General features: G+C 31.4%; 1 protein-coding gene and 1 long non-coding RNA gene across 2 annotated transcripts; one reads left to right on the forward strand and one right to left on the reverse strand.

Annotated features, from left to right (window-relative positions):
- Window positions 1-199: 199 nt before the first annotated feature.
- Window positions 200-5,436, reverse strand: LOC112293137 (root phototropism protein 3). Its single transcript, XM_024542266.3, has 7 exons — window positions 3,881-5,436; window positions 3,363-3,432; window positions 2,023-3,093; window positions 1,503-1,775; window positions 1,244-1,372; window positions 830-1,084; window positions 200-716 (listed from the first exon to the last, which is right to left on the reverse strand). The coding sequence occupies exons 1-7, from the start codon at window positions 4,084-4,086 to the stop codon at window positions 588-590; spliced, it is 2,133 nt and encodes a 710-aa protein (XP_024398034.1). The 5' UTR covers window positions 4,087-5,436; the 3' UTR covers window positions 200-587.
- A 2,412-nt stretch (window positions 5,437-7,848) lies between these two features.
- LOC112293848 (uncharacterized) lies at window positions 7,849-10,149 on the forward strand. The gene is made up of 3 exons (XR_002973125.3): window positions 7,849-8,092; window positions 8,216-9,267; window positions 9,686-10,149. It is a non-coding gene; the product is annotated as an uncharacterized LOC112293848 (long non-coding RNA).
- The last annotated feature ends 16,536 nt before the right edge of the window (window positions 10,150-26,685 follow it).

The following is a 26,685-nucleotide window of genomic DNA, read 5'->3' on the forward strand; positions in this document are numbered from 1 at the left end:
ATACATACAGATACATACACACACACACACACATACACACACACACACATACACACACACATACATACACACACATACACACACACATACACACACATACACACACACACATATACACACACAGATACATACACACACACACACACACACGATACAGAGCTGTCAACCAGGCGCGCTAGACCTGGCGCCAATTTCCCAGTTGCTTGCAACCCTTCGCCATTTATACAAAATAGTCAAATAATGTACAGATTGTTCATTCAGATTGTCCCCCCTCCTCCCCTACCGCAAATCCCTCTGTTCTGCTGGGCCAGAAACTCCGCAGCTCCCATGTTGGTCCTTCATGCCGAGGGCTCGCTGCTTCTACCGTCTCTACCGTCCTCTTCCCTCTTCCATGCAGCCTGCGCCCACGGCACCTCAACTCCGACATGTTGGTCCAGTGCGTCAGCGGTCGGCCTCATTCACTGTTCCCTTTCTTTAAAAGTTCTCCGAAACCACCTTCATCCTCCTTCGTGGCGTTGGAAGCAGCACCGGATACTGAACAAGCGAATTATACAAAGCATCCGTTGCCACGAATTACGAATTAGAAACTAGGAGATGGAATTTCTCCACGCCCGACTCCATCGTGGGTGCCACGGCGAAGGCGTCGTCTCTGCATGGTCCTTTGAATGAAACAGACGCTTCACCCATGAGCCTTTTTGTTTAGTTAGCTTTTCCACCTGCAGGCACATCCACAAGGTGACCGTTCATCTCTTAGAATTGCGGTATGTATCCCCAAAATATTTAAGGAAAAGAGCTTTTGAACAAAGTTGGCGCAGGAGATGAAGTGTACCTGTTGAGTTACTTGCGTGTAATCCCTCTGAAGCTCTGCAAACTTTGCCTTCATAAACATGACATCATGTTGAAGAGCTCTAATATTCATCTGGGAGTTAGTTGCGTCTCGAATGGGAATAATGGGTCTGACTACGGGGGGGGCAGAGCCAGAGGCCGATCCTTGGTGCAGAGGAGATTCTGGGATTCGCTCTGGACGTGCTGGAGTGGTACTGGAGATTGCGTTTCGTAATTTTAATTGCTCACTGAATAGTACCTGCCGAACAAATATTAAGTTCTTTCAGCATCATCTTTCACTTCTAAGAGACGTGAGCAGCGTTAAAAATTAGACTTCGTTATTTCGTTACACAAAGTTGTAGGTAGTGGATGCATTGTAAATACTACGACTGTTGAGGGTTGAGAGTGAGGGTTCTACTTGGACAACTATTCTGAGAGGGAGGCGCTCATTTTGTGCCGCATGCATGCACGCTTCTAGAGAAAGCCGTTGACAGTCCATCATACGACAAAGCTTTTTCCGCTCATGTTCGCTTAAACTTGGATGCTCCTGCACGAGAAAATGAACTCTTAGTTTTTATAATGATGAGTATGTGTAGGTGTGACATGAAAATATTAGCATGCATGCATATTTTTCATGTCCATGCGTGGAACATATAAGGACACAAAACACAAGATACCTTGAGGAATGTGTCAATTGCGCGGTACAAGCCATCATCCGTAGTTCGTGAAAAGTCTGGTAGTGCCTCAGCAAGTGCTTGAAACTTTGAGAACGTCAGATTGCCATCCCGCGCGATTTCTGCGAGGTAGCTGTCTATGAGCTTGGCCACTTTCATCTTCGCAGCATGGGGACCGACAACTGGTCTCAGATGGGAGCAATCGCAGACGTCGCCATTCTTGTCTCTACCCGAGCTTGTGGGGACTTCCTTCTGGGAGATTGTTTGAATATGGTCCTGCAATAAGAAAAAAAACATTAATCATCAGTTAAAAATCAGGGAATAAGCATCACATCATTCTAAGGTGAAAAATGTTAACACACTGCTTAAGTCTAAGCACTTCAATAGATATTCTCAGTGTCCAAAAATCTGGGCAGCGTGTCTACGTTCACTACGTCCAACATTACCGATTCTATAGAACTTGAATATCAGAATACAAACACCATTAGTGTGCCGATTACGTTTTGAGCTCAAGAATCAGTACCTGGACTAAGAAGTGGTCCAAGCACCGATGAACAGCTCCAACATCGTACACCGTGTCACTTCGGTAAGCACAAGATGGAATTAAGAGGTCGCTGAGAGTAGCTTGATCCAGCTGCGCTCCAGACCTTGCCTCGAGCTCTTTCCTACAGCCAAGACTCACATCCAGCAAGATAGAGAGTCGCAGCAACCTCAGCAAACAACTTACTGGCACCGAATCTTTCTGGGGAGGTAAGACTTCTACTATTCCTTCTAGAAACTCTCTCTCCAAAACTTGAGATGCCACATCTCCATTTACATCGTTCGTGAGACTTGAGCCTTGACTTTCACCATGTCCACTTTCCCTCTTGTATGTGAAGGAGACCTTGTTCTTCTTTTTATCCGTCGTGGGCGAGCTTTCTCTCAACAGAGGCGACACCGGGTTATCTAAAGCAGTCAGACCTGGCAGCCATCTATAAGCATAGTAGACAACAGCTGATCCCATCACGTCATGTCTCATTCCCTTCGCTTTGATTGCATTCATGACCACCTTGAAGCTCTTCAAATTGAGTTCGGCAACGTCCGCAAACCACCAGTCTTGAGGAATGCCTCTCGATGAAGTACTACTCTTTGCTGATCCATTCAATCTTGGAGAAAGGTTGGGTGATTCACCAGCACTGGAGTAAGACCATCTGATTCCGCGCGGGTCAGTACAAGCCTTCCACGCAATGGACTCGCTACACTTCTTGACAATTTGTAACTTTTCCGCCCAGGGTGATAATTTCTCACATGCTCTCAACACTGTGATAGAATCTGTCCAAGAGGTAAGAACTTCGGAGTTTAAAAAATCCTCGGTCTTTGAGACGAGATTATCCACTTCCAGGTCCTCGGTCATTTCTAGATACTCAGCAGCACAACGAAGAGCAACTACATTGACACTAGTGATCACGATAGGAATCCCATAGCAGAACTTCACTGCCAGCTCGAACGCCGCCGGACCCCCTGGCATATTGTCTAACTTGATTTGATCTTTCTCAGTGTCACGTGATTCGAACACCAGGTGGTTCAGTCGGCCACTTCTGGACAATAGTGGAAACTGCGCGCCAACAAACACACGGATATAAACATTTGCTTAGTGCTCAGTGAAACAGAGAAAAACCGCAGCTGCCTCCTTCGTCATACCGCAGCTCCACAGCAAATTTCAACACAACACAAGCCTAACACTGGGTGTTTCTGTCTCAAACAGAAGGAGCAGTAATTCGGATTGAGATTTCGTCCTCCTTCAAGGGTGGTGGAATAAATTAACGGTGTCCCAACCATTACCATTCAATAGATTTAAAAAAATATATATTTTCAGGGAATTACCTTGTGTAGATGGAAGCTCATGTCGGCGACCTCCACCAGAAGGTCGCTCTGCAACATTTTGGCTGCAACCCTGCACCGAAGCATAATCCGTGTCAGAACTTCAGAAAGAAGACGCAGTCGCCGCTGCTGGCGAGGTAAAAAGAGGCAGCTATGGCTAAAACCCGAGTGTTGAAGCAGGAATCTACTCGATTTCAACGACACCACGGCTCTAAACTGTCGACACGACTCGAATGTTCACGATTGCGACATACTCGCATTTTCATAGCTAACCAGAAAAACTCAAGATAGGTATCGAGATGACCAGTCGTGAGAACTAATCACAGACAGTAGGCAGTGGTGCTGAGCGTTACACACTTCACAACAGGTGTAGGAGCATCCTTTCCACAAAGTATACTCAAAGCCGAATTCCGCTCGAAATTCGCAATTCATAAGAAACCTCTAGACCCCTAGAGATTTCTAGAGGAGGGGGGATGTGTGTGCAGACAGGAAGCATTTGTTGTCAAGGATAATGGACTAACCAGGTCTGGCCCTTTTTTTCAAAGGAGCTCGTACGAGCGCTAGCTTTCTTCTTGACGGGGCTTGAACCATGGCTTTGTGGTCGGTACCGGGGGCTGTCGACATCGAGGAATGACCGATTGCTTCGAACATGGGAGCACCGTGCGCCCACACAAAGGGCATCAACAGATGGGAAGGCCTCGACTGCGTGCCGTGTCATGATAGCCATTTTAGAAAGTCAGTCAGCTCGTTGGAATTTAAATCGCAATCGGCGATCTCTCTCTCTCTCTCTCTCTCTCTCTCTCTCTCTCGCTGCGCAACGTCAAGCCCGATCGAAGCTTTCTATTGAATACCCTGTCTGAACCATGGACCTAACGACAGTCCAAAAAATAAGTGAAATAAATATAAGTCGAGATATATGAGCTTCTGGGCCGTCGACAACCTTCTGTTTAGATTCTCACATGGAGGGAACACTCCTGAATTATATTGCTGCAATCAGAGCGATCGTGATCCCATCAAGTGTCTTGTCGATCCCATGTACACAAGCTTCAGTGTGGAATCACAACGCAGCTCATCATTCACTCGCTACACAATAATGGCTGCTAAGCACTAAACAACGAAATAATGGCGACGAGAATGCACTTCCAACGCCTAAACTAATTTGAAAACACGGGTAACTTCAACGTCTCTCTTGCTTGCCTTCCGCAAGCGTCCCTTTCTTGCGTTTGATCGCGCGGAGCCTTACTTTCTGATAGATAACCGGAACTTCTCATCGAAAGATTGCTGATGCAAGAGTAGGAACTGCCCAACAAGCTTCGAGCAATCAGTGTTCTCAATCCCCATACAGCGAAACAGTGATGACCTGTGGCTGCACTGTATACCAAGAATCATTCGGTACTTACTTCGATATCATTCGGATAACGGGCCTGTGCACGTTAATGTTGTAAAATCGCACTTACTCGTCAAGCTGCCATTTCTTCACCCCTAATGGAAGTACACACAAAAGCACAGACCAGCCAGCATGGGTACAGCACCCGCCCCACTCTAAGATCCTGAGCTTCTGGCGCCAGCCACCAATGCAAGTACGACCCATTAACCAATACCTGTCTCCAGCACCCCTTCGAGCACCACCTCACGGTACTCAGCCTGCGAAATCTCGAAGCCCCACTACAAACCAACACACTCCGATCGATCAATCATAGAAAGCCAACTCTTACACCGGCTAGGGCCATGGCAACCTCTCCACTAACACACCCCTGCACCCGTACCCCGAACGAATTCCTCATCGTTGACGCACGCGGTGTGCTGCATTAATTGATCAACAACCCACTATTCCACTGCTCGCAGGCCCTACCCCTCGCCACCGTGGTGGCTCTTATCGCCGTCCTCGCCAAAAGTGAGAAGGGAGCTCGCAATGGGGATCGTCGCGAAAGTCAGAATGACATTAACACGAATGCACATCTCCCGAGTTGGGGCTAGGACTTGAAATTCTAAGCGCGCGCGAGAGGGATGTGATTGCGAATAGACAGCGGGCGTGCGTCAGCAGGGCCTTGTAGGCAGGCACACAGGATGGGAACATTGACTAGGCTTCGAAGGCCGCGACTGAGACGGAGTTGAAGGAGAAGAAGAAGACGATGACGACGACGACGACGAAGACGATTCAAAACCCACCGAGCGAGGGAATTGCGGTGCGTTTGAACTGGGATTGATCCTCCAGTGAAAAAGCAACTTACTAAACGGGGATTCGAATGGGGCTGGAGGTGAGCGCGACGAGCGGCGGAGGAATCGATCGGTGAGGTCCACTCTGATGGATTTTCCTTTCTGCGTTGCGGCGGCACTCAGAAGCTGCTGGCACCAGGGGGGCTGATCACAAGAGTGGACCACTCCGCAGCACAAGAGTATGGGGGGGGAGCGTCTTCACACAGCCCCTTTATCAGACTTCGGGGCATACAGGAAAATGTCACCCATTCCTAATGCCTTCGCCTTCGTGAACTAATCAAGTTTTTTTGATTTTCTAGTTTGAAAAAATGTGTTGCGAAAATTGCAAATAGGGTTATTTATCCAAAATTGGTGAGGTCACTAGTAAAATATGTATATTGTACACAAGAATGTTCCTGCCTTGGTACAAAAGATTATAACCATATACATATATATTACATTGTCAACATGCACTTTTTTGGCAATTTCTGTGCATATGTGTGTGAGAGTTTAGGTTAAGAACAACTTGATTTGAATTAAATAAAAACGAACATGGAAATAAATTAAATAAAATGTAACACATGTTTTAAAACAATAACAATAATAATATAAAATAAAATCAAGATAGCTTAAAATATGATTTATCTCGTGATTGGGATTATTGGGTTTCACAAGCTTATTGAGGAATTATATTCTATCTGTAAGATTATCTCAAAACTTCTTGGCATGCAGGGTCCAGATTGAGCGGAGTCAATGTTTAACTAAGGGTTGAAATGTTTTAAAAGCAGTTTAACTCCATCAACTACAGTTATATAAAGGACTGGAGTGTACATATACATGAATTAATACTTATACATACAATACACAATCACGTTGAATTATTTATTTGTTGTATAAAAATTATATAAAATTCATATACGCGTGTACACACACATCTGCATACAATGTGAATCCTACCTTTCAGTATTTTGGACATGGTGCCACTTTTCATGATAACATTATATTTATTTAGCAAAATGTTAAATTGACCCAGGCTTTTACAAAATTGACCAACCTATCTTAGCCATCATGAAAAGAAAAAAAAACTTGTAGATTCATTTCCCCACTACTAGATTTGAAACCAATGAAAACCAACCACATTCATTGTGATAACCATATTCTTCTTCATTGGTAGGTAGGTCGAGTGAATAAAAACCTGAGACTATTTACCATTCCCCTTTATTTATTATTATTTACGAGCCAACAAGAGAGATGGGACTTGCACTGTAATACCTTAAAGGCAAGCCTTCAATACTTCAAAGGTATTAGCTGCCCCTTGTAAGACCGTCCCATCACCACTTCCACATCAACTCTCCATTTCTACACCCAGTTCCCATATAATGTACACATTTTAAGTACACAAAAAACCGGATGTTCATGTAACCCACACTTAAGTTCATGCTATAAAAACAATGATTTACTTATTATTATTTTAAACAAATCAAAATTTTGCTTTAAAGAAAGTCTATGTCTTACTAATGCCGTACAGACTGCCACGTCATCCTCACATTAACACAAAAAAATCGTTTCGCAATTGGAAAAATAGTTAAAAAAAGAAAGTGGGTCGAACCTTTTCAGAGGAAAGTTAAAAGCCGGTAAAAATTCATGGGTACCGGGGGTTTTGTGCAGCCTGGAGTCCCGTGAGGACTCCGTCAAGGTGACAAAGAGTGTAGCCCATTGAGGGCTCCAATGGGGCAGAAGTCCTTTGGGCATTAATCAAACACTTAAAAAGTGACCTCACCAATTTTGGATAAATAACCAAGCTTTCTGGTGATTGTAGGAGACCTTTTGCTTTATTAAAAATAGGGTTTGAGAAATATATATGTATATATATATATATATATGGGCGTTAGGTCAGAAGCGAGATTCATAAGGGAAGCTAGGTTCTTAAAGAAAAAAGTAAGAGATGATTTCTAAGTGAGGTCAGCAAGCTAAATTAGAACGACCAAACTATCCATATAATCTTTGGGAAGCCGAAGTATTCATCCAGATCGATGAAAAACATCGACACTCGACGGATGAACGCGGTGCGGGTACCGTCGTTCCCACAGACGTTCCTCTGTCTGTTCCAAAGGGGCTGGATTCTCTCACGTTATAGACAATCTAAATAAGACCCACGCCAATTAAAAGGAATATGAAAACCAATCGTCTGAGAGCCTCGAGGGGCCCTTTCTTGTGGCGCCGTTTTCGGCTTTACGAGAGGAGATGAAATTAGGCCACGGGCAGAGCTAATATCGCGGGCTGGGGGCACAACTGGAACCGGCCGGGTGGAGGGGAGACACGTGGCGAGCCGTGATGGGACGGTGGAGGGTGGGGATATATGATGGGACTTTTCAGACTGGACCAATCGGGGCTCTGATCAGCGCGGCCTTAATTTTGGATAAGTTGGCATCTGCTAATGACCGAAACGGTGAGAGAGAGAGAGAGAGAGAGAGAGCGAGAGATCTCGCGACGGCGCGGGACGCTGTTTTTTTCTACGCGCAAGTTTGAGATGTTTGGTGAGGGATCTGCGTTGAAAAAAGCTCTCACCAACGATGCCCCTTCACTTTTTTATGGGTTTTTGTTTAATAATTTCGAGCATGGGTACAATTTATTTATTTATTTATTTTTTCTCTGTTCAGGGAGAGTATGTGGGTCGCTGTCGAGCTCCAATCTGTTTAAAAAGCGAGACCTGCGTTGACTGAATTCACGGCGAAGCCACGCAAAATTGGAAGCGGAAAAGTTCCCACAAGTCGGACGAGACAAAGCTGTGCATTTTTTTTTTTTTTTTTTGGGTTCTTTATGTTGAAAACTCGGCGAGCTGGAAATAGCTGCTGCATGAGCTCGTCGCTCTGGGAGCTGGTGCTGTTGGGTGAGGATTCATGGTGCTCTGTGTGCTCTGGCTGTGGGCTTGCCTCTGCCCGGCCCCACAGGCAATGCCACCTCAGACAGTCTGTTAATGGGTTCGATCCAGACTTACCTGATGGACGGGGCTTTTTTCCGCCGAGTGCGTTATTGATGTTTTGAGTGATTGGTTAGGAGGTGTGGATTTCGCTGGATGGAAAGATTTTACGTGTATTTAAAGATAGACCAGGTTGGTTATCACACTCTCAACGCGGGAATCCTTGGCGGTGTCGAGCTTTTATTGTTGGGCTGGATCTGTCCTTGTGGTCCAATACGTGTTCGACAACAGCAGCCGTAATATGCAATGCAATGCTGTGCACGAAGCTTGCGTGTGACCCTGGGGCGATGGTTAGTTGCTTAAGCTTCTGTGCTGCTCTTGCCGCAACCCAGTGAGTATGAATTTTCATTGTGGTTGTGTATGTTAGTGGAGCTTCAGTAAGATTCATGTTTGACCGCAGAATTCGATTCATGTGGTGGTGAGATGTAATTTTTATTTTGTTTTAAGGAGGCGATGGGCAATAGTGATTTCACAATAACAAATGGGACAAACATCTAGTGGCGTCAGATCAAGAAATGACAGAAAGAAGAGAGAGCTTCTACAATTAATTTGCCTCATGTCGGCAACTAATGGAATAATTTAATGCTGCAGGGGACGTTGGATTCTTAGATTTTTTGTAAACCACTAATTTCTGACACTTGTTCAATGCTGAGTTTCCTTGTGTCCTGAGATTACGCCGAACCTTTTTGCCCTCAAAGATGTGAATCAGAAATCAAGGCAAGGTGCAGAAAGGTAAGGAATGCAACTTCGAACATTCATGGACGAAATGGTTTTCATTCACAACAAACTTAATGAAAAACAGTTTAGTTGCCCATCCTATCGGCCTGATCACCTTCTTAAAGTACCACTATGCACTTGCTGCTTAGTATCCATACCTCGGTGTGATTTATTTTCTGAGTTGTTCAAATTGTTCTCCAATTCAATCAGATTTCGTCAAAGTTAAGCGGTTCATGAAGGTTCAATAAATGCTCCAATGCGGCACACAGAATCCTCACAAGCTGTGGGAGCCTTCAACTTTAGAGCACTCCAAATTGACGTTGTATGCACATTATAATATTGTCTGAGGAATCCAAGAGAAACTGCTGATGGTTAACTGCAATTGCTATCTTCTGAATTAGTTGCCAATACGTCATTTCTCCTCATGTTGCAGGAATGACCGCATGAAGAACAAGAGATTATTACTTATATCCAACACAGCCAAGCTTATACTTGTGGGTGATGTACTTCGACAATGTTTATGAATTTGTGTAATCGGTAAGTGAAAATAGCTGGGATTGTTGTTTGCCTCTATTTTTTAACTTCTTAATTTTGCTTGTAAGATTCACATATGAAGATTAGTAATAGATTACCAGATACTATTGATAATATAAGATAATGTTTATATTTTATTCATTGTATTGTGTGTGTCGGAAAGCATTGAAATTTTCATTGAAAAAAATACGTTATTTTTCAAAAGTTTGTTAGTTAGAGTTCTTATTTATAAGCTGAAACACTATCTTAATCACACAATAGATTACAGCATTTATATAAGAAATGTAATGTTAGAGGTCTTACATAAGACCTTCATTTTTTATCTTAATTTTTTAAACTATATACATAGATTCTTGAAATTCATTTTATGTTTGGTGCATAGTGTGGGTGAAGTATATATATATATATATATATATATATATAAACTTATTAATAATATTTGTACCTTATGTTGCAAAAAGTAATTGAAGATAACATTGTAGTTAACAAAATGAATTCCATTGATATATAGTATTAGTTATGATATAATCTTTTATATATATATATATATATATATATATGTATATATAAAGAATAATTTTAATACTTTATACTAGAGAAGGAAAAATAATTTTAAAACAAAATTTTAAAATAAAATTCATAGATTATATTTTTTATGATTTTATTTGACTTTTATATTATTTAAAATAAAAATTTGGAAACTTTTTACAAGAAAAAATATTATCAATAAAAAAAATTAGAAGAAATCTTAAATTGTAATTGCCTTATCAATTATATATTTTTTATGTAAATATAAAAAAGATACGAAAAATTTATTGAAATTATTAGATTTATATAAATCAAAATATTAATATATAAATAAATAAAACTTGTACTATAATAAATTTTATGTATATTAAAAATATCATTTTTATATATGTATATTTATATTCACCTCAAATATTATATTGATAAAATATCAAATTAATTAGTAGAATCATTTGAATTAATGGTAGTTATTGTTACAAAAAAAAAAAAAACAAAGACTTATTGTTTGGTATATCTAAGGTCTAAATTTTATTATTTTAGATATAAATAGATCTTAAATTTAATTAATCAAAAAATTCTCTCTAAACTTCATTATTATTTAGATAGAACTTATAATCACCTTAAATCATCATTAGATTGTTATATCTCTTATAAGATATTGGTTTCAAAATATTTATTTCAATTTTTTTTTTTTTTTTTTTTTTTTTTTTTTTTGTGTCAAAGTTGATAAATTATAGTTGAAATTTATATTAAGAAGAATTTTGCTCCAATTATTAATTTTTATTGTATTATATATAGTATACTTTTAAAAAAAATATTAAAAGAACTTTATTTTATTAAATAATTGTGAGAATAAAATTCACCTTTCAACCAATTTTTTTGAGATTGCTTCAATTTTAAATTTGTATTTTTTAAATATTTTTAATAAAAATGAAAATAATAAGATCTAATTTATTTTAAATAAGTTATGATAATTTAAAGGTAGAAAATAAATAATATTAAAGTTAATTGAATATGTTTTATTACAAGAATAATTTGCTTAAGAGATAAAAGATTTGAGCCTCACCAAGGCTCACAAGTAATATATAAGATTGTTTTAGAGAAGTCACAACGCCTTATTTTTATTTTCTTTCCTTTATCCACAGTGCTACAACCCATATATAACATATGTATCTCCCTTTCTACAAGAACTACACTAATTGTTGGTCGTTCTATTTTTTACAAGTAAAATTATATATTTTATTTATTTATCTATGGATTTTTTTGTATTATTAATTTCACTATAATATTCAAAAGCATCCAATTAGCTTATACAACTTTATAGAGCTTTAAAGTCTTACTAATGTTCTTCATAATAGCCTTTTAAAGTAATAAATGTTTATTTAAAAATCAAAGTTTCCAAAATTCTTTAAATTTTTAAAATAAAATCAAAATCATTCTAATTTTTTATAATTTTTCTAAAATATTAATATCAATTTAAAGAAAATCTATCTTTCTTTTGTGATTACTTATAATAATAGAATCAATTTCAATCAACTTAAAATCTTATTTTTTACATAAATAACAAAAGAGACATTAGATTCTTTATTATGCTTCTTCTACCTATTAACTAAAACTCATAGATATTATTTTATAAATAATACATTTGAATAGAAGGCCAAATGGAACACTGGTATGAATAACTAAAAACTAATTCTTATAATTAAAAAAATACATTATATTAACTAAGGTAATTTCCTCCAAGACTTATTAAAACTTTGTTTTTATGACGTTTTTTCTAATAAGACTCTTGCAACTTATAAATCCTTTTAGATTCTAATAAATACTTAAATAAATTAAATAAAATCTTTAATCTTAATATTTTTGTATCTAAATAATTTTAAACTATATTTTTTAATAATTCCACCAAATAAGATCTATTGATAGGATTCACAATGATAGAAGAAAAAAACATTACTTTAAAAAATAATTATTATTTATAACTAATTTAAATAAAAATTTAAAATCAATAACAATAATTTTAATAATTATAATAACTATATATTATATTAAGAATTTTTACTAATATTTGGCTTTAATAGTTATTTATATTAATTTATTTAATTATTAATAGCTATATATATATATATATATATATATATATATATACATATATATTTTGGCTACTACTTGTTTAATTTGATTGAAATTGCTTAATTCAAACTTCAAGATATTTTATTTTTACATAGATTGGACATCTTTAATACACTTTCTATTATTTAGACTTTGTTATTTTAATTTTTATATAAATAAAAAATCTCTAGCCTACATTCTATTCTATAAATTCTATTCATTCATATCTTTCTATTAGGTAAGTTCTTCCAAAGTATTCATAATTAATTGAAATTATTAATATTACTCATATCATATTTAGAGTATATATTTGAATATTTTTATGCTACCAAATTAAAAGGCCAATGATTAAGTTTTATGCTCTTTAATAATAATTGAAATCTAAATGATGTTTTAATCTAATAAAAAATTATATCTATTACAACAATGTTGTCTTATATTGTTATGTCATAACACAATTATATGGTGAAAGAAGAAAGGCAAGATTATATTATAGAAGAGCTTCAATAAAAATAATTTGGCACATTATCTTAGAAATATAGATTATAGGCAACAAGATCGAAAAAATTAATAAATGCTAATGTTACCTTCTTAAAGAAGAGAGTTTATAGGAGCTAAAGTGAGCCAAATCAAAGTAAATAATATAAATAATTAATATAGGAATTTTTAGGAAGGATTTAAAAATAGGTTTTAGCAAAACTTATCTCAAAATTTGAAGAATTGATATCCAGAGAGGACCAATTATGAATCAAGCTCAAAATCAAAACTTGAGGTATAAAACCATACACCTATGGCAATTCTAGGATTCTTTGGTTGATTAGAGAGTGAGATTTGAGAGTAAATTTTTGAAAGTTGATTTCATGTGATTTGAAGAGATATTGAGGTTTTGAAGGATTTTCAAAATAAGAGATGTATTCAGTAGGTTTGGATTTTTAGAAATAAAAAGAAGTTCACAAATTTGAGGATTGTATGAGTGTTGTAGTATATTTATAATTGAAATTTTTTTAGTTTGTTATTGTACTTTTTTTAAATGTGTGTGAAAATTTGATGTCAATCAAATGATTAGATTAAAGATTGTAAGAGTTTTTGTAGATTATGATCTTGAATAATTAAAATTTAGAATCTTGCAATATCTATCAATTTGATTGAAGCAAAACTTGGTGGGAACCATTTAAACTTAGAAATCTACAAAAAAATCAAAGTTTAAAGCAATTGAACAATTTAGAAAGAAAAATTGCTATTAGAAGATTAATATTCAAGTTGGAAAAGGATGGTGGCTAACATCTAAGAGATTTTAGAAGCTTTGCTTTTAATTAGTGAATTAGATTCTTTTCAAATTTTTTATGTTTATTAATTATATGTAGATTAAAATTTAAATAAAATTTTAATTAAAATCAATGATTTAATACTTATTGAAGTTTTAAAATAATTATTATAATTTATTAACATTTATTTAGGATTTTCTTTGAGTTTGATTAGGATTTATTATGATTTTATTAGGATTTGGTCTAAGATTTAATTAAGATTTGATTAATATTTTTTTAGGATTTGTTTAGAATTGTTAGAATTCTATTAGAGTTTTTTTAGGGCTACATCAAGATTTAATTAGAATTTATCTAAGATTTACTTAGGATATATTTATAATTTTATTTTTAATATTTTAAAAATATTTTTATTATTTATATAAATATTTTTATTTTTAGTATTTATTTAATATTTTTATTATCAATTTAAATATTTTATTTTTATATTTCTTTAGGATTTCTTAATTATTTTTCTTTGAGATTAATTTATAACTTCTTTATGTTTTTTTTTGTAATTTCTTTTGAATTTTTTTTGATTAAAATTTGATTAAATTTGTTAAAGATTATTTAGAGTTTATTTTAGATCCTATTAGCCTTGATAGGATCTTCTTGTTGCATTTTCTATTTATATTCTACAATTAGGTGTCTAGTGTATTTTCAAGCAAGAATTCACATTATATGACAATGTATAGTCTTATTTAAAAATGCATCAAATTCTTAGTTGTAAATACTAAAATTAAATTTTAAAACTAAATAAGAACTTAATAGCTCTAGTAAAATCCTAAATAAAATTCAATTAAATTTTAACATTCCTAATAAAATACTAATCAAATCTTAAATAAATATCTTTAAAAATTCTTTAAAAAATTATAAAATAACCTTAAAAAATCCTAAATTAATTCTAATTAAATGAACCTGTGTCATTGTCACAAAAGTATCACTCAAATAATTTATTTTTTTTGAAATATATGTTTGTAATTCAATGAATATTTTTCAAATATTTTTAAGAAAGAAAGCTAAAAAAAAAAAACCTTCACAACAAAGCTTTCAACTATAAAGTAGGATAGCTAAACTTATGCCATTATCACAGATAATATGCAAAAAAAATAGTTAATTTTTTTTAAGGAACTATTTGTGAAAATATTAAAAAAAAACATTAAATTACATTTAAAATCATAAAAGTGTGTTAAAACATTCAAAGTTGTATTAAAGTCAAATTTAAAAGATATGAAGAAATTTACTATAATGTTTTTAATAAATCACTTTATTATGTAAATTCAATCTATAAATTAAATTTATAAAATTATAAACGTAAAAATATAAAGATATAAAACTATAAAATTATATATATCTATATATATATTAAAACTATAGTATTATAAAATTTAAACTATAAAAATATAATTATTGAATATATATATATATATATATATATATGGAGAGTCTTTTTATTCATAGAATCCACCTCAATAATAAACAATTAAGATTTCATGGTTCTCAAAGAATAATTCACAATAGTTTGGAAACATGCAGAAATTTGGAAATTGGTTTGCTTTTATAAAAGTAATATCTAAATAATGTAAACATATTCTATTAAAGTAAATTTGATTGAATTCAAGCTAAAAAACAAAACTTTCTTTATTACAACTTGTTAGTGCTATTTCAGATAATTTCTTATTTTATAAAAATATAAAGATATAAAACTAATAATAGGATAATAAATTTATTGGAAACTTATAATTTATCAATGTTAGAGAGGATAATAAATTTATTGTGAAGTATGTGAATCAAAAGTTATTGTTGCTTTTTAATATTTTTAATTTATTAATATTCAATAATAATATAAATATTTAAAGATAATTAAATAAAAAATAAGAAAAATAATTTTTAATCTACTTCAATGTTAGTTGTTCTTTGTCTTTAAACTTGATATTAATCTTCTATTGTAATATATTATTTTTTCATCATTTATTAAATTTAAATTTTTTATAGACATAAGAATCCAAGTCAACTATTAGCTTACAAAAAATCTAATTAAAATATTCATTAAAATCATAAAAACCTTCATTATCCCATAAGTTTCAATCTTTAAGATCATAATTCACTTAAATTTTAATAACCTTGAATCTAATTGTCCTATTAAGCTCAAGTTTATAATATACATCTAATACAACTATTCATTAAAATCATAAAAACCTTCATTATCCTATAAGTTTCAATCTTTAAGATCATAATTCACTTAAATTTTAATAACCTTGAATCTAATTGTACTATTAAGCTCAAGTTTATAATATACATCTAATACAACTATTTTAATAAATTTAAAATTTTTCACTCATAGCTTTACTATAAATCCATGTAATTTAAAATATATATAAATCCTTTTTATTTCACAAAATTTAAAATCACCCACAAAAACCTTCATTTTTTAAAGTTCTATCAAAGTTTATTTAATTTTTTTAATCCCACTTTCAAATAAAAAAATAAGAATAAAATAAAAAATACATACGTATAAGTCTAATAGGTATCAATTTTTATACCTTACGATCTAATTTTAAACTAAATTCACAATTAATCTTCTCTAAATACAAATCTAAGGATTGTTTATGTCATTTTAGTTAAAAGCTAATCTTTATTTTCATTCAAAGATGCTTATAGTATTATTTTTATTAATCTATCTTATTTTGTCTTATTTATGGCTCTACAAATAAGTAATTTTTTAAATTAATTAATTATTTATTTATTTATAATAAAAAATTAATGCTAATTTTTCTTCTAGTTTCTTATTTTTAATCTATTATTTTTAAATTAATATTCTACTATAGTTTTTAATTAAGATCTTCTATAATATGATCTTTATCTTTTCCTTACATCAAATAGTTATGACGGACATAACTAGTATTAATAACTATCTAATAAAATAATTAGGTAGAATTAAATAAAAGTAGATATTTATATAATATCTTGTAGATAAGCTTCTTAGAAACTCTATAGACACAAATTTGACTTTATATATATTTATAGGTGATTGATAGTTAAAAATTTGGCTAACAAGTTGGTCATGTATTGCACATGTTGACTACTTATGATACAAATTGGTCATGTGGCATACATTTAAGAAACTTGCATTATAAGTTAGATATATATTTCTTAAATTATACACATATTAAAGATTATATAGAATATTATTATATAACTTCTAATTAGATAATATATATAGAAATAAAAGTGATGTTTTTTTTACTCTTATCAACTCTTTTCTTGCCTTTAATTTAGTTTTAAGAGTCTTTAGATTTTTAATCTTTGGAAATAGTGACTCCGATTTTTTTTTGAATATACATTTTTTTATTACTTTTCTTTGATGAAAGTCTTATTTATTTATTTATATTTTTTAAATCCTTCATATTGATAGTAGATGTGATATAATAAAATTATGTAACTTTGAAAAGATATAGTTTTTTTATCCAAATTATTATGAAGTTTAATAATTTTATTTGTAAAATTATTAATTTTAAGATCTTTGTTATTAAAAAATGAGATATGAGTGTTCAATGATTGGATATAAATTAGACTATATTTAAAGAAGATAAATATCTAATTGAAGACATAAATAATATTCTAAGTTTTAGTAGATGTTTATCTCTTTCTAAAGTAGTTGCAATGATTTATATGCCTAGATTGAATATGATAAATTTATAATATTACCTTAAAATATTGTAACATTTGGATATTAAGTCTTCCAAAAAATAAGCATTGTGTCAAAGATTTCACTTAAAAATTATTCTTTGGCATTGATTTCCATTACGTCTTAGATGTGGCATTTGATTGTTGCTCAAAGTTGGATGGCTCTCAAAACCAACATGCAATGATGTGTTGTAATAAAATTATATGATAAAAATATAAACTAAAATAATTTTTTAATTAATATTCTATCATCTTAATTCTATATAAATCTAAGAAATTTAAACATGGCTTTAAAAAAAATCTTAATATTTTAATTTATCATAATATCTAATAGTTTAAATTAATTAGAATTTTTTTCTTTAAAGTAGTATTTTAATATAAAAATACTTATATTACCTTAAAAAGGCCATAAAATGATAATAATGAGATATTTTAGGTAAATTATTGATATGATTGATACTAAGATAAAAAAAAGTATAAGATTTGTTTTAAAAAACTTGATGATTGATTAAATTAATATTTGAAAGAAAATTATTTATAAGTGAAGATTAAAATTAAATCTTTAGCTATTAATAAAATTATCTAAGACAAAATATAAAGGCATTTGAAGATTAGTATTATTATATTATAACATAACTAATGGATAAAATAGTGAAGAAAAAATCACATTATAGAAGATCTTTTTTAAAATATAGTAAAAAGTTACCTTATTGAAATAGATAATATATAAATAAGTAATAAAATTAATAAGAGGTAATATTTCCTATTTATAGAATAAATTTTTATTTATTTTTTAAAACCATAAAGAAGATAAAATTAAATATATTAGCAAAATAAGTATCATAGGTATCTTGATGTAGAAGTAAATAATAGCTTCGAGCAATAAATACTTAGAAAAGATCAATTATGAACCTAAGTTGAAATTAGTCTTTGAGATATTGGCAAGGACATGAATCTCAAAGAAAGAAATCCTCAATACACTCTTATGTCATTAAAAAGAACTAAAAAGTCACTCAAAGATGATATAGTATTGAACTAGAATGGCTATTGCCAAAAACAAGAAGAGTAGAAAGTCTTGAAATAAGACTAAAGACTAGAAAGGCATTGACAAGAGTGAAGAAGGCTTTATTATTGCCTCCATATATACTCTAAACTAAGAACTATGTGGCAATGTCCTATAGAATCTCATAAACGTATTGATTTTGTAAGACATATATCTTAATTTATAAGACAAGTTTTTTATATGTATGCCACATAGTTAACTTTTTTTGCAAGTTAGCAATATGTCGTTAATTTGTTGACCAAGTTTCTAATCTATCAATCAACTATAAATACATGTAAGTCAAAGTAGCATCTATAAAGCTTTTAGAAAATTTTCCTAGAAAGATTATAAAATTCACATACTTTTATTTATTTTTACTTACTTTTATATAATCATATATATCCATGATATTACCCTCCTTTCTAGAGAGAAGTTCTACAAGGAGCAATCATCATGTATTGATGAAATCCAAGAAGTGGCAAATTATATTCGCTACATATTTTAATCTTGGTTTTTTTTGAAGATAGTAGATAGGTCCTCTCAGCCATTGATAGTGTTTCATACTAGGGCAAGAAGATCACTATGTTATTTGATTGTTGTTGAGGCCTTCATAACTTTATTTAAAAAAAATATGTGAAATATCATCACAAGTTCATATTTTTAATAAAATCATCGAACATTGAGAGTCTCTTCAAAGGTCTTGATATCAAATACGTTGTATCTTATTATCTATTCAAAGAAGGACATGTTGTTCTTGAGGATCTTCATCTTAATTATGTTGATTTGAAGATTGTGACAATCGTAATGTCTTTTCTGGTAAGTCAACAAGTGAAAGGTCTTGGGTTGAATCTACTGGTTGTTGGTTCTCCATCTTTTTAGCATCACAAATACATAGAAGCTACAAAGAAAGGTAGAAAGTAGAATGTTATCTTCCTTAGATCTTCTTTCTTTTATAGCAAAGATTTATTATTTTTTTTCTTAGTTTTGATAGATGTCATCAATAAAAAGTTGTAACTCTCTCTATTACATTTCTAATATTATTAACTAGCTTCCATATGAGTTCACTTATAACATATTCACATTAATGAATAAGATATTCTAAATTATTTTGATGTTGCCTTAAATCTAAGACTTCTTCCATCTCAAACTCTTAATTATTATCTACTTCTATAGAAAGATGTAGCATTTGTCTTCTTCTTGAAATATTCATTGTCTTATATGGTTCAAAAAGAGATACGTGAAATACAAGATGGATCTTCATAGACTCCAATAGGTATAATCAATTAACAATAGGATTGACTTCTTTATTAATAAAAAAAGATCTAAGTAAATGATAGTCCAACTTATCACAAAGATGAGTAGTCTTGATATTACAACAAAGTAAACATTTTTTTCACCTATATTAAATTGCGGTTGTTCCTTGTAATAGACATCTGTATTAATCTTTTGTCTTTCTTGAGCTTCTTTTAATTGTGCCTTCATTGTTGTATGTAGCTCTGACAAATGATTTGTCAAATCTTCTCCCACAAGATTATCAACTTTTGAAAATTCAAAAGCATCAAGTCTTAGATAATAACCATAATTAATAAAAAAAAGATATTTATTGAATAGAAAAATATATTGATTTATTATATGCAAATTTTATCAATGGTAAAAGAGTTGTCTAATTATCTTAATGATAGTCGATGGTACACCTCAAGTATTGCTCCAAAATTTGATTCACTTGTTCCGTTTGTCCATAAGTTTGAAGATCAAAAGTCGAAGAGAGCTTTATATCCACTTTTAAAATCTTAAAAAGGATTCTTTAAAATCTTGGTATAAATTGAGTTCCTCTATTTAATATAATATCTTTAAGCAATTTATGATAGTAATAGATGTTGCTAAGAAAAAGCTTAGCCATTTTTTTACTAGTGATAGATTTTATTTATAGTACAAAATTTGCCATCTAAGTAAAATGATCTACTACAATAAATATAAAAACATACAAACTTGAGATTCAAAGATATATAATAAAATCCACAGAAATAAAAGACCATAGTTGTTCTAAAATAGATAATAGCTATAGAAGTTTATAAGGTCAATAGCAAGGAATTTGGATCTTGAACAAATATCACATGATTTTATAAAGTCTTTGAGTGACTTTCACATTTGATGCCATCAAAAATCTTTCAATATTAGCTCTAAAGTCTTATTGTATCCAAAATGTCGAGCTGCTAAAAAGTCATGACAAATTTGAAGAATACATAATTGTGTCTGGCCTTTTAGAATATATAATTATCTTCTAAAATAAAGTAGGTTGTTCTTGAATTTAAACTGGAAAGAATCATGAGACTTAGAAGAATTATTCTTAATATTATAGACAAGAGGATCAGAGGACATATTTGATTTAATTTTCTTGATAAAAGTTGAATCAACAATCAATGTTGATTTTATTACTTGAAGATGAAAATTCTCTTATTTCAAAAATATTATTATTTATTGATTAAAAGATGTATTTCTTTCTTTTGATATAAGATAAGAACATCTAGAAATGGTGTTCAATAAATCTTGTTATTTTTTGGATTGATAAGTGATCTTAAAATTAAATCTTGATAAAGATATTTTCTAACAAGCTTAGCAAAAATTCAAAATATGTGCAGACACAAAGTACTTGACGTTCTTATGATTTGTATATATGATGACTAGACTCAAGGCACCTTTTAAATAATGATGCTATTCTTGAAATAAATTTATAATTGAAAGGAGCTCTTTGTTGTAGATATCATAATTAATCTTGGCTATTGAATTTTTTTTGGAATAAAAAGCTATTGAATGGAGTTTTTCATTTGTTCCTATTTGTGATAATACTATACTCAAGGCAAAATTTGATGTATCTATTTCCATAAAAAATACCTTAGAAAAGTCAATACGATATAAGATTGGTACAAAAGTAAATCTTTTTTTTTTAAATATCAAACAATGAATTTGCTTCTTTATTCTTCTCGAGTTTGTCTTTACAAGTCAAATATATGAGTAGAGCTACAACTTGAGAAAAATTCTTGATGAAGATCCAATAATAATTGATAAAGTTAAAAAAATATTTCACATTTGTTATTGTTCTTGGAATCTTTCAATCTATGATAGTCTGGACTTTCTTTGGCTCTTTCATTAATTCTTCATTAGAAATGATATATCCTAAGAATTCAACTTGAGTAGTGTAGAATACTCACTTTTCTAACTTGGCATATAATCTTGCATCTCTAAATTTTTGTAATACATGATGAATATAAACTTCATGTTCTTTTATGTTCTTAGAATAGATTAATATACTGTCAAAATAATAAATAATAAAATCATCAAGAACTCATAAAAGACATCATTTATTAAATGTTAAAAAGTAGCTAATGCATTCGTGAGTCCAAAGACATGACATCATATTCAAAATGCCCATACAGAGTTCAAAACATAATTTTTTATTTATCTCTTTTTATAATGTATAATAAATTATATGCTTTTCATACATCTATTTTTGTATAGATCTTTACTTAATTGAGTTGATCAAGAAGTTCTAAAATCAAAAGTAGAGGATACATATTTTTGATCTTGTTGAATCCTTGATAGTCTACATACATTTGTAAAGATCCATCTTTTTTCTTTACAAATAAGCTAGAAGCCCTAACTAGAGATTTAAAATATTATATAAAATTCTTAGCCAAATTCTCATTAATATATTCCATCAATGCAATCAACTCATTTTATAATAGGCTATAGATTGGTCCAAATAGTGGTTGAGTTCCTTCATGAAGATCAATGAAGCTCTCCTACCTATCAGTAAGGATTTGGATGTACTAGACTTATATATTTCTACTTTACTAATAGGATTTTGGATTAAACTATTACAAAAATTAAGGTTATAAGAAATTCAATCTATTTGAGGATTACATATTTTTAATCAAGATAATCTTGAAATAATTAGATTGGATGGAGACCTTATTATATTAAATATTAATATATTATTATGATCTTTAATTATAATATCTAAAGGAATAGTCTCATATGTAACAACTCTAAAAGATAATAAATAAATATCTATGATATATATATATATATATATATATATATATAGGCTTATTTTTTTTGACTAACAATATATTTTTTTTTTGACAAAATCTTTGTCTATAAAACAGGCTGAGGCTCCTAAATCTAACAAAGTTAAGACTTTGTGATTTTTTGGTCCTAAATAAACTTCTATTATAAAACAAGGTGAAGGATTTGAGGAGAAAATAGGAACTTTACTAGGAGTTACATAAGATTCTAAGCATACAATGTCTATTGTAGTTGAAAAAATTTGTTTTTTAACACATTGTCTTCTTTGGCAACCATGCTTCTCATTTTGTGGTTGCATTATTTCTTTGAATAATGTTCAATAATGTGTTTTGCTTCTTCACAATATAAGCATAAGCCCTCTTAATATTTTCGTGTCTTTTCTTGCTCTATGAAGGATTTAAAATGTATCATATTAATTTGTATTGATTCTGGCCTTGATGAATGTATTTTTGAAAACTTTGAGACTACTATCATTATTTGATTTATTCCTCTGCAGCTAAGTCTTTGTTTTTGACATCCTTCAAATAATCAATTATTGTATGTAATGGCATGAGCAATAAATTGTTCTAAAGATTTTTATCTTTGGAATTGTCAATAAGAAATCTTTGAGATTATCCTTCAATCCATATCAAAATTGATTCATGAGGATTTTGTCATTCCAATTCAAATCTTTATAATCATGATACTTATCTTAAAAATAAGAGTTTGGTCTTTGCTATTTTTTTTCAATCACTTTCTTTGAATGCGGCCATAAACACTTCTAAGAATGAATTCAAATCATAAAAGAGTTGTGAATCCTTGTTCATTAAATGTACAAATCAAAAGAGAACACTTTTTGATAGAAAAGCCCCTATGAATTCAAATTGAATAAATCCATTAAAATATTGGAAGGGATGCAATCTTAGATAGAGCTTGACTTATTATAGAAATCTTCAAAATTTTGATCTTATTCCATCAAACTCTCACGGACATATATGTTTATCTCAATAGTTACTTATATAATTAAGTAGAAGTAGGTAAATATAGAATAATTTCATAAAGTCTTCTAGAGAAGCTTCCTAAAAGCTTCATAGATGCGGTTTTGATTTTAGATGTGTTTGTAGGTGAGAAACTTGGCCAAAAAGCTAACCATGTATTAGTAGCTTGTGGAACAAGTTATCTCCATGTAATAGCTTGTAGAACAAGCCAACTACGTGGCACATACTAAGATAACTTGCCTTACAAGATAAGACATGTGGCTAGCAAATTCAATACATGTTGGAGGTCCTATAAGACATCACCACGTAGCTCTTAGCTAGATAGTATATATAGAGGCAAGAGTGAAGCCTTTTTCACTCTTGTCAACACCTTTCTAGTCTTAGTCTTATTTCAAGACTTTCTAGTCTTCTTGTTTTTGGCAATAGCCATTCTAGTTAATATTACATCAGCTTTTGAGAGACTTTCTAGTTTTCTTCAATGATAGAAGAGTGTATTGAAGATTTTCTTTCTTTGAGATTCATATCCTTAATAGTTTGATAAGAGTGCTAACATATTATTTCTGTCTTGTTTTAGAAGTGAGTAGATTATCCCACTTCTATTCTTGTATTTTGAAGCTTATAGACTACCCAACTTTAAACAAAAAATCTTATTTTCTAAAACTGATCTTTGTCTTAAAGAGAAAGGATTACTCCTCTTCGTGGGATTTTTTTTTAGAGATTGCGGATTATCTTCCTCTAATTTAACTTTTGAATTTATTTGAATTGTCTATAGAAGGAAAGATTATAGATGCTATTCTCAACGGAAGTGAGAATAGATTTATAACTATTGCATATCTTCATGAGTTTGTCAACACTCTAAGAGTGGAAATCTCACGTATTTCCAATGTGAATCATGGAAGTACTATACCTACGCCTACTGAAAAAGTTCAGAGTTTAAGAAAAAAAGTTGTGCAGTTGAAAGAAGCAAGTAGATCAATGTCACAACCAAATCCAAGGAGTTTTGCTTCTATAAGTATGACAGGGATAAAGATTAGTATGCCTGAGAAGTTTGATGGAATAAGATCAAAATTTCGAGGATTTTTGCAACAAGTCAAGCTCTATGTAAGGCTGCACTCTTTCCAATATCCTGATGGATTTACCTAAGTCGGATTTATAGGTATACTACTATCAAAAAGTACTCTCTTTTGGTTTGCACCTTTAATAAAAAAAGATTCATGACTCTTTTATGATTTGAATTTATTTCTAGAAGTATTTATGGCCACATTCGGAAAAAATGATCGAGAACAAGTAGCAGAGACCAAGCTTTTTATCCTTACGGTAAGGATAACAATCAGCCACTACATATGTTGCCAAATTCCAAAAACTTGCTTATGACATGGACTGAAACGGCAAAGCACTTATCAACCAATTTCGATATGGATTGAAAGATAGCATCAAAGATTTGTTATTAATAATGTCAAAAGTAGAATCTTTGGAACAATTTATTATTCAAGCTATTGCATGTGACAATCATTTATTTGAAAGGCGTTAAGAACAAAGATTTGATTGAAGATGAACAAGTCAAGTAATGGCGATAGCTCTGAAGTTTTCTAAAAAGTATTCGTCAAAGCCAAAACCAATGCAAATTGATATGATACGTTTTAAACCTCTCACAAAGTAGGAAAAGACTTGACGTTACCAAGAAGGGTTGTGTTTATATTGTGGAGAAGCTAAGCACACTGCTCAATATTATCCAAAGAAGCAACATAATTATAAAATGAGGAGCACAATTATCAAAGAAGATAATGTGTCGAAAAACAAGTTTTTCCACCTATAATAGGAACCATGTGGCTGGAATCATATGCAATACCTAGTAAAGATCTTATCCTCTCCTCAAATCCTTCACCTTATTTTATAATAGAAGTATATTTAGGACCTAATAATCACAAAATCTTTTCCTTGTTAGATTCAAGAGCCTCAGCATGTTTTATAGATAAAGATTTTGCCAAAAATCAAAAAATACCTTTAGTAAAGAAAGTTAAATCCATACATGTAGAAGTCATAGATTGTCATTCGTTGTCTTTTGAAAATGTTACCCATAAAACTATTCTTTTAGATATAGCAATTAAAGATCATAACAACATAATAGTATTTAATATAATAAAATCTCGCTCTAATCTACTTATTTTAGGATTATCATGGCTAGAAAAATATAACCCTCAAATAGATTGGATTTCTCATAATCTTAACTTTTTTGATAGTTTAATCCAAAATTGTGTTAGCAAAATAGAAGTACGTAAGTCCAGTATGTCCAAACTTTTACTAGTAGGTGCAAAAGCCTTCATGCATGCTGCAAAAGAAGGATCATCTTTTGTTATATATGCTACATCCATTTCTAATAGTGAAACAACGTTGAGTAGTATTCCTAAGCAATATCAAGAATTCTAAGACGTTTTTTAAAAAAAGAATGGAGATATTCTCTCCAAGCATCGACCTTATGATTGTTCAATTGATCTACAAGAAGGAGCTCAACCACCATTCGGACCAATCTATAGCTTATCGCAGAATGAGTTGGCTGCATAAAAGAAGTACATTGATGAAAATTTGGCAAAGAACTTCATATGCCATTCTAAATCTCCAATCGGGGCTGCTATCTTATTTGTAAAGAAGAAAGATGGATCTCTGTGAATGTGTATAGATTATCGAGGACTCAACAAGTTCACCATCAAAAATAGGTATCCTTTGCCTTTGATTTCAGGATTTCTTGACCAATTCAATTAAGCAAAGATCTATACCAAAATAGATCTACAAAGAGCATACAACTTAGTTCGTATCAAAGAAGGAGATAAATAGAAGATTGCTTTTTAAACTAGGTATGGACATTTTGAATATAATGTCATGCATTTTGGACTCACGAATGCACCGACTACTTTTCAACATCTTATGAATGATATTTTTTGTGAGTTCTTAGATGATTTTGTTCTTTGCTATTTAGACGACATTCTAATCTACTCTAAAAATATAGAAGAACATGAGGTTTATGTTTGCCGCGTGTTACAGAAAGTTAGAGATGCAAGATTATATGCAAAGTTAGAAAAGTGTGTATTCTACACTATTCAAGTTGACTTTTTAGGATACATCATTTTCAACGCAGGCCTTATGAAGGATCCCAAGAAGGTTCAAACTA

Source organism: Physcomitrium patens, chromosome 16 (assembly GCF_059467195.1).
Source record: "Physcomitrium patens ecotype Gransden chromosome 16, ASM5946719v1, whole genome shotgun sequence".
Taxonomy (NCBI): Eukaryota; Viridiplantae; Streptophyta; class Bryopsida; order Funariales; family Funariaceae; genus Physcomitrium; species Physcomitrium patens.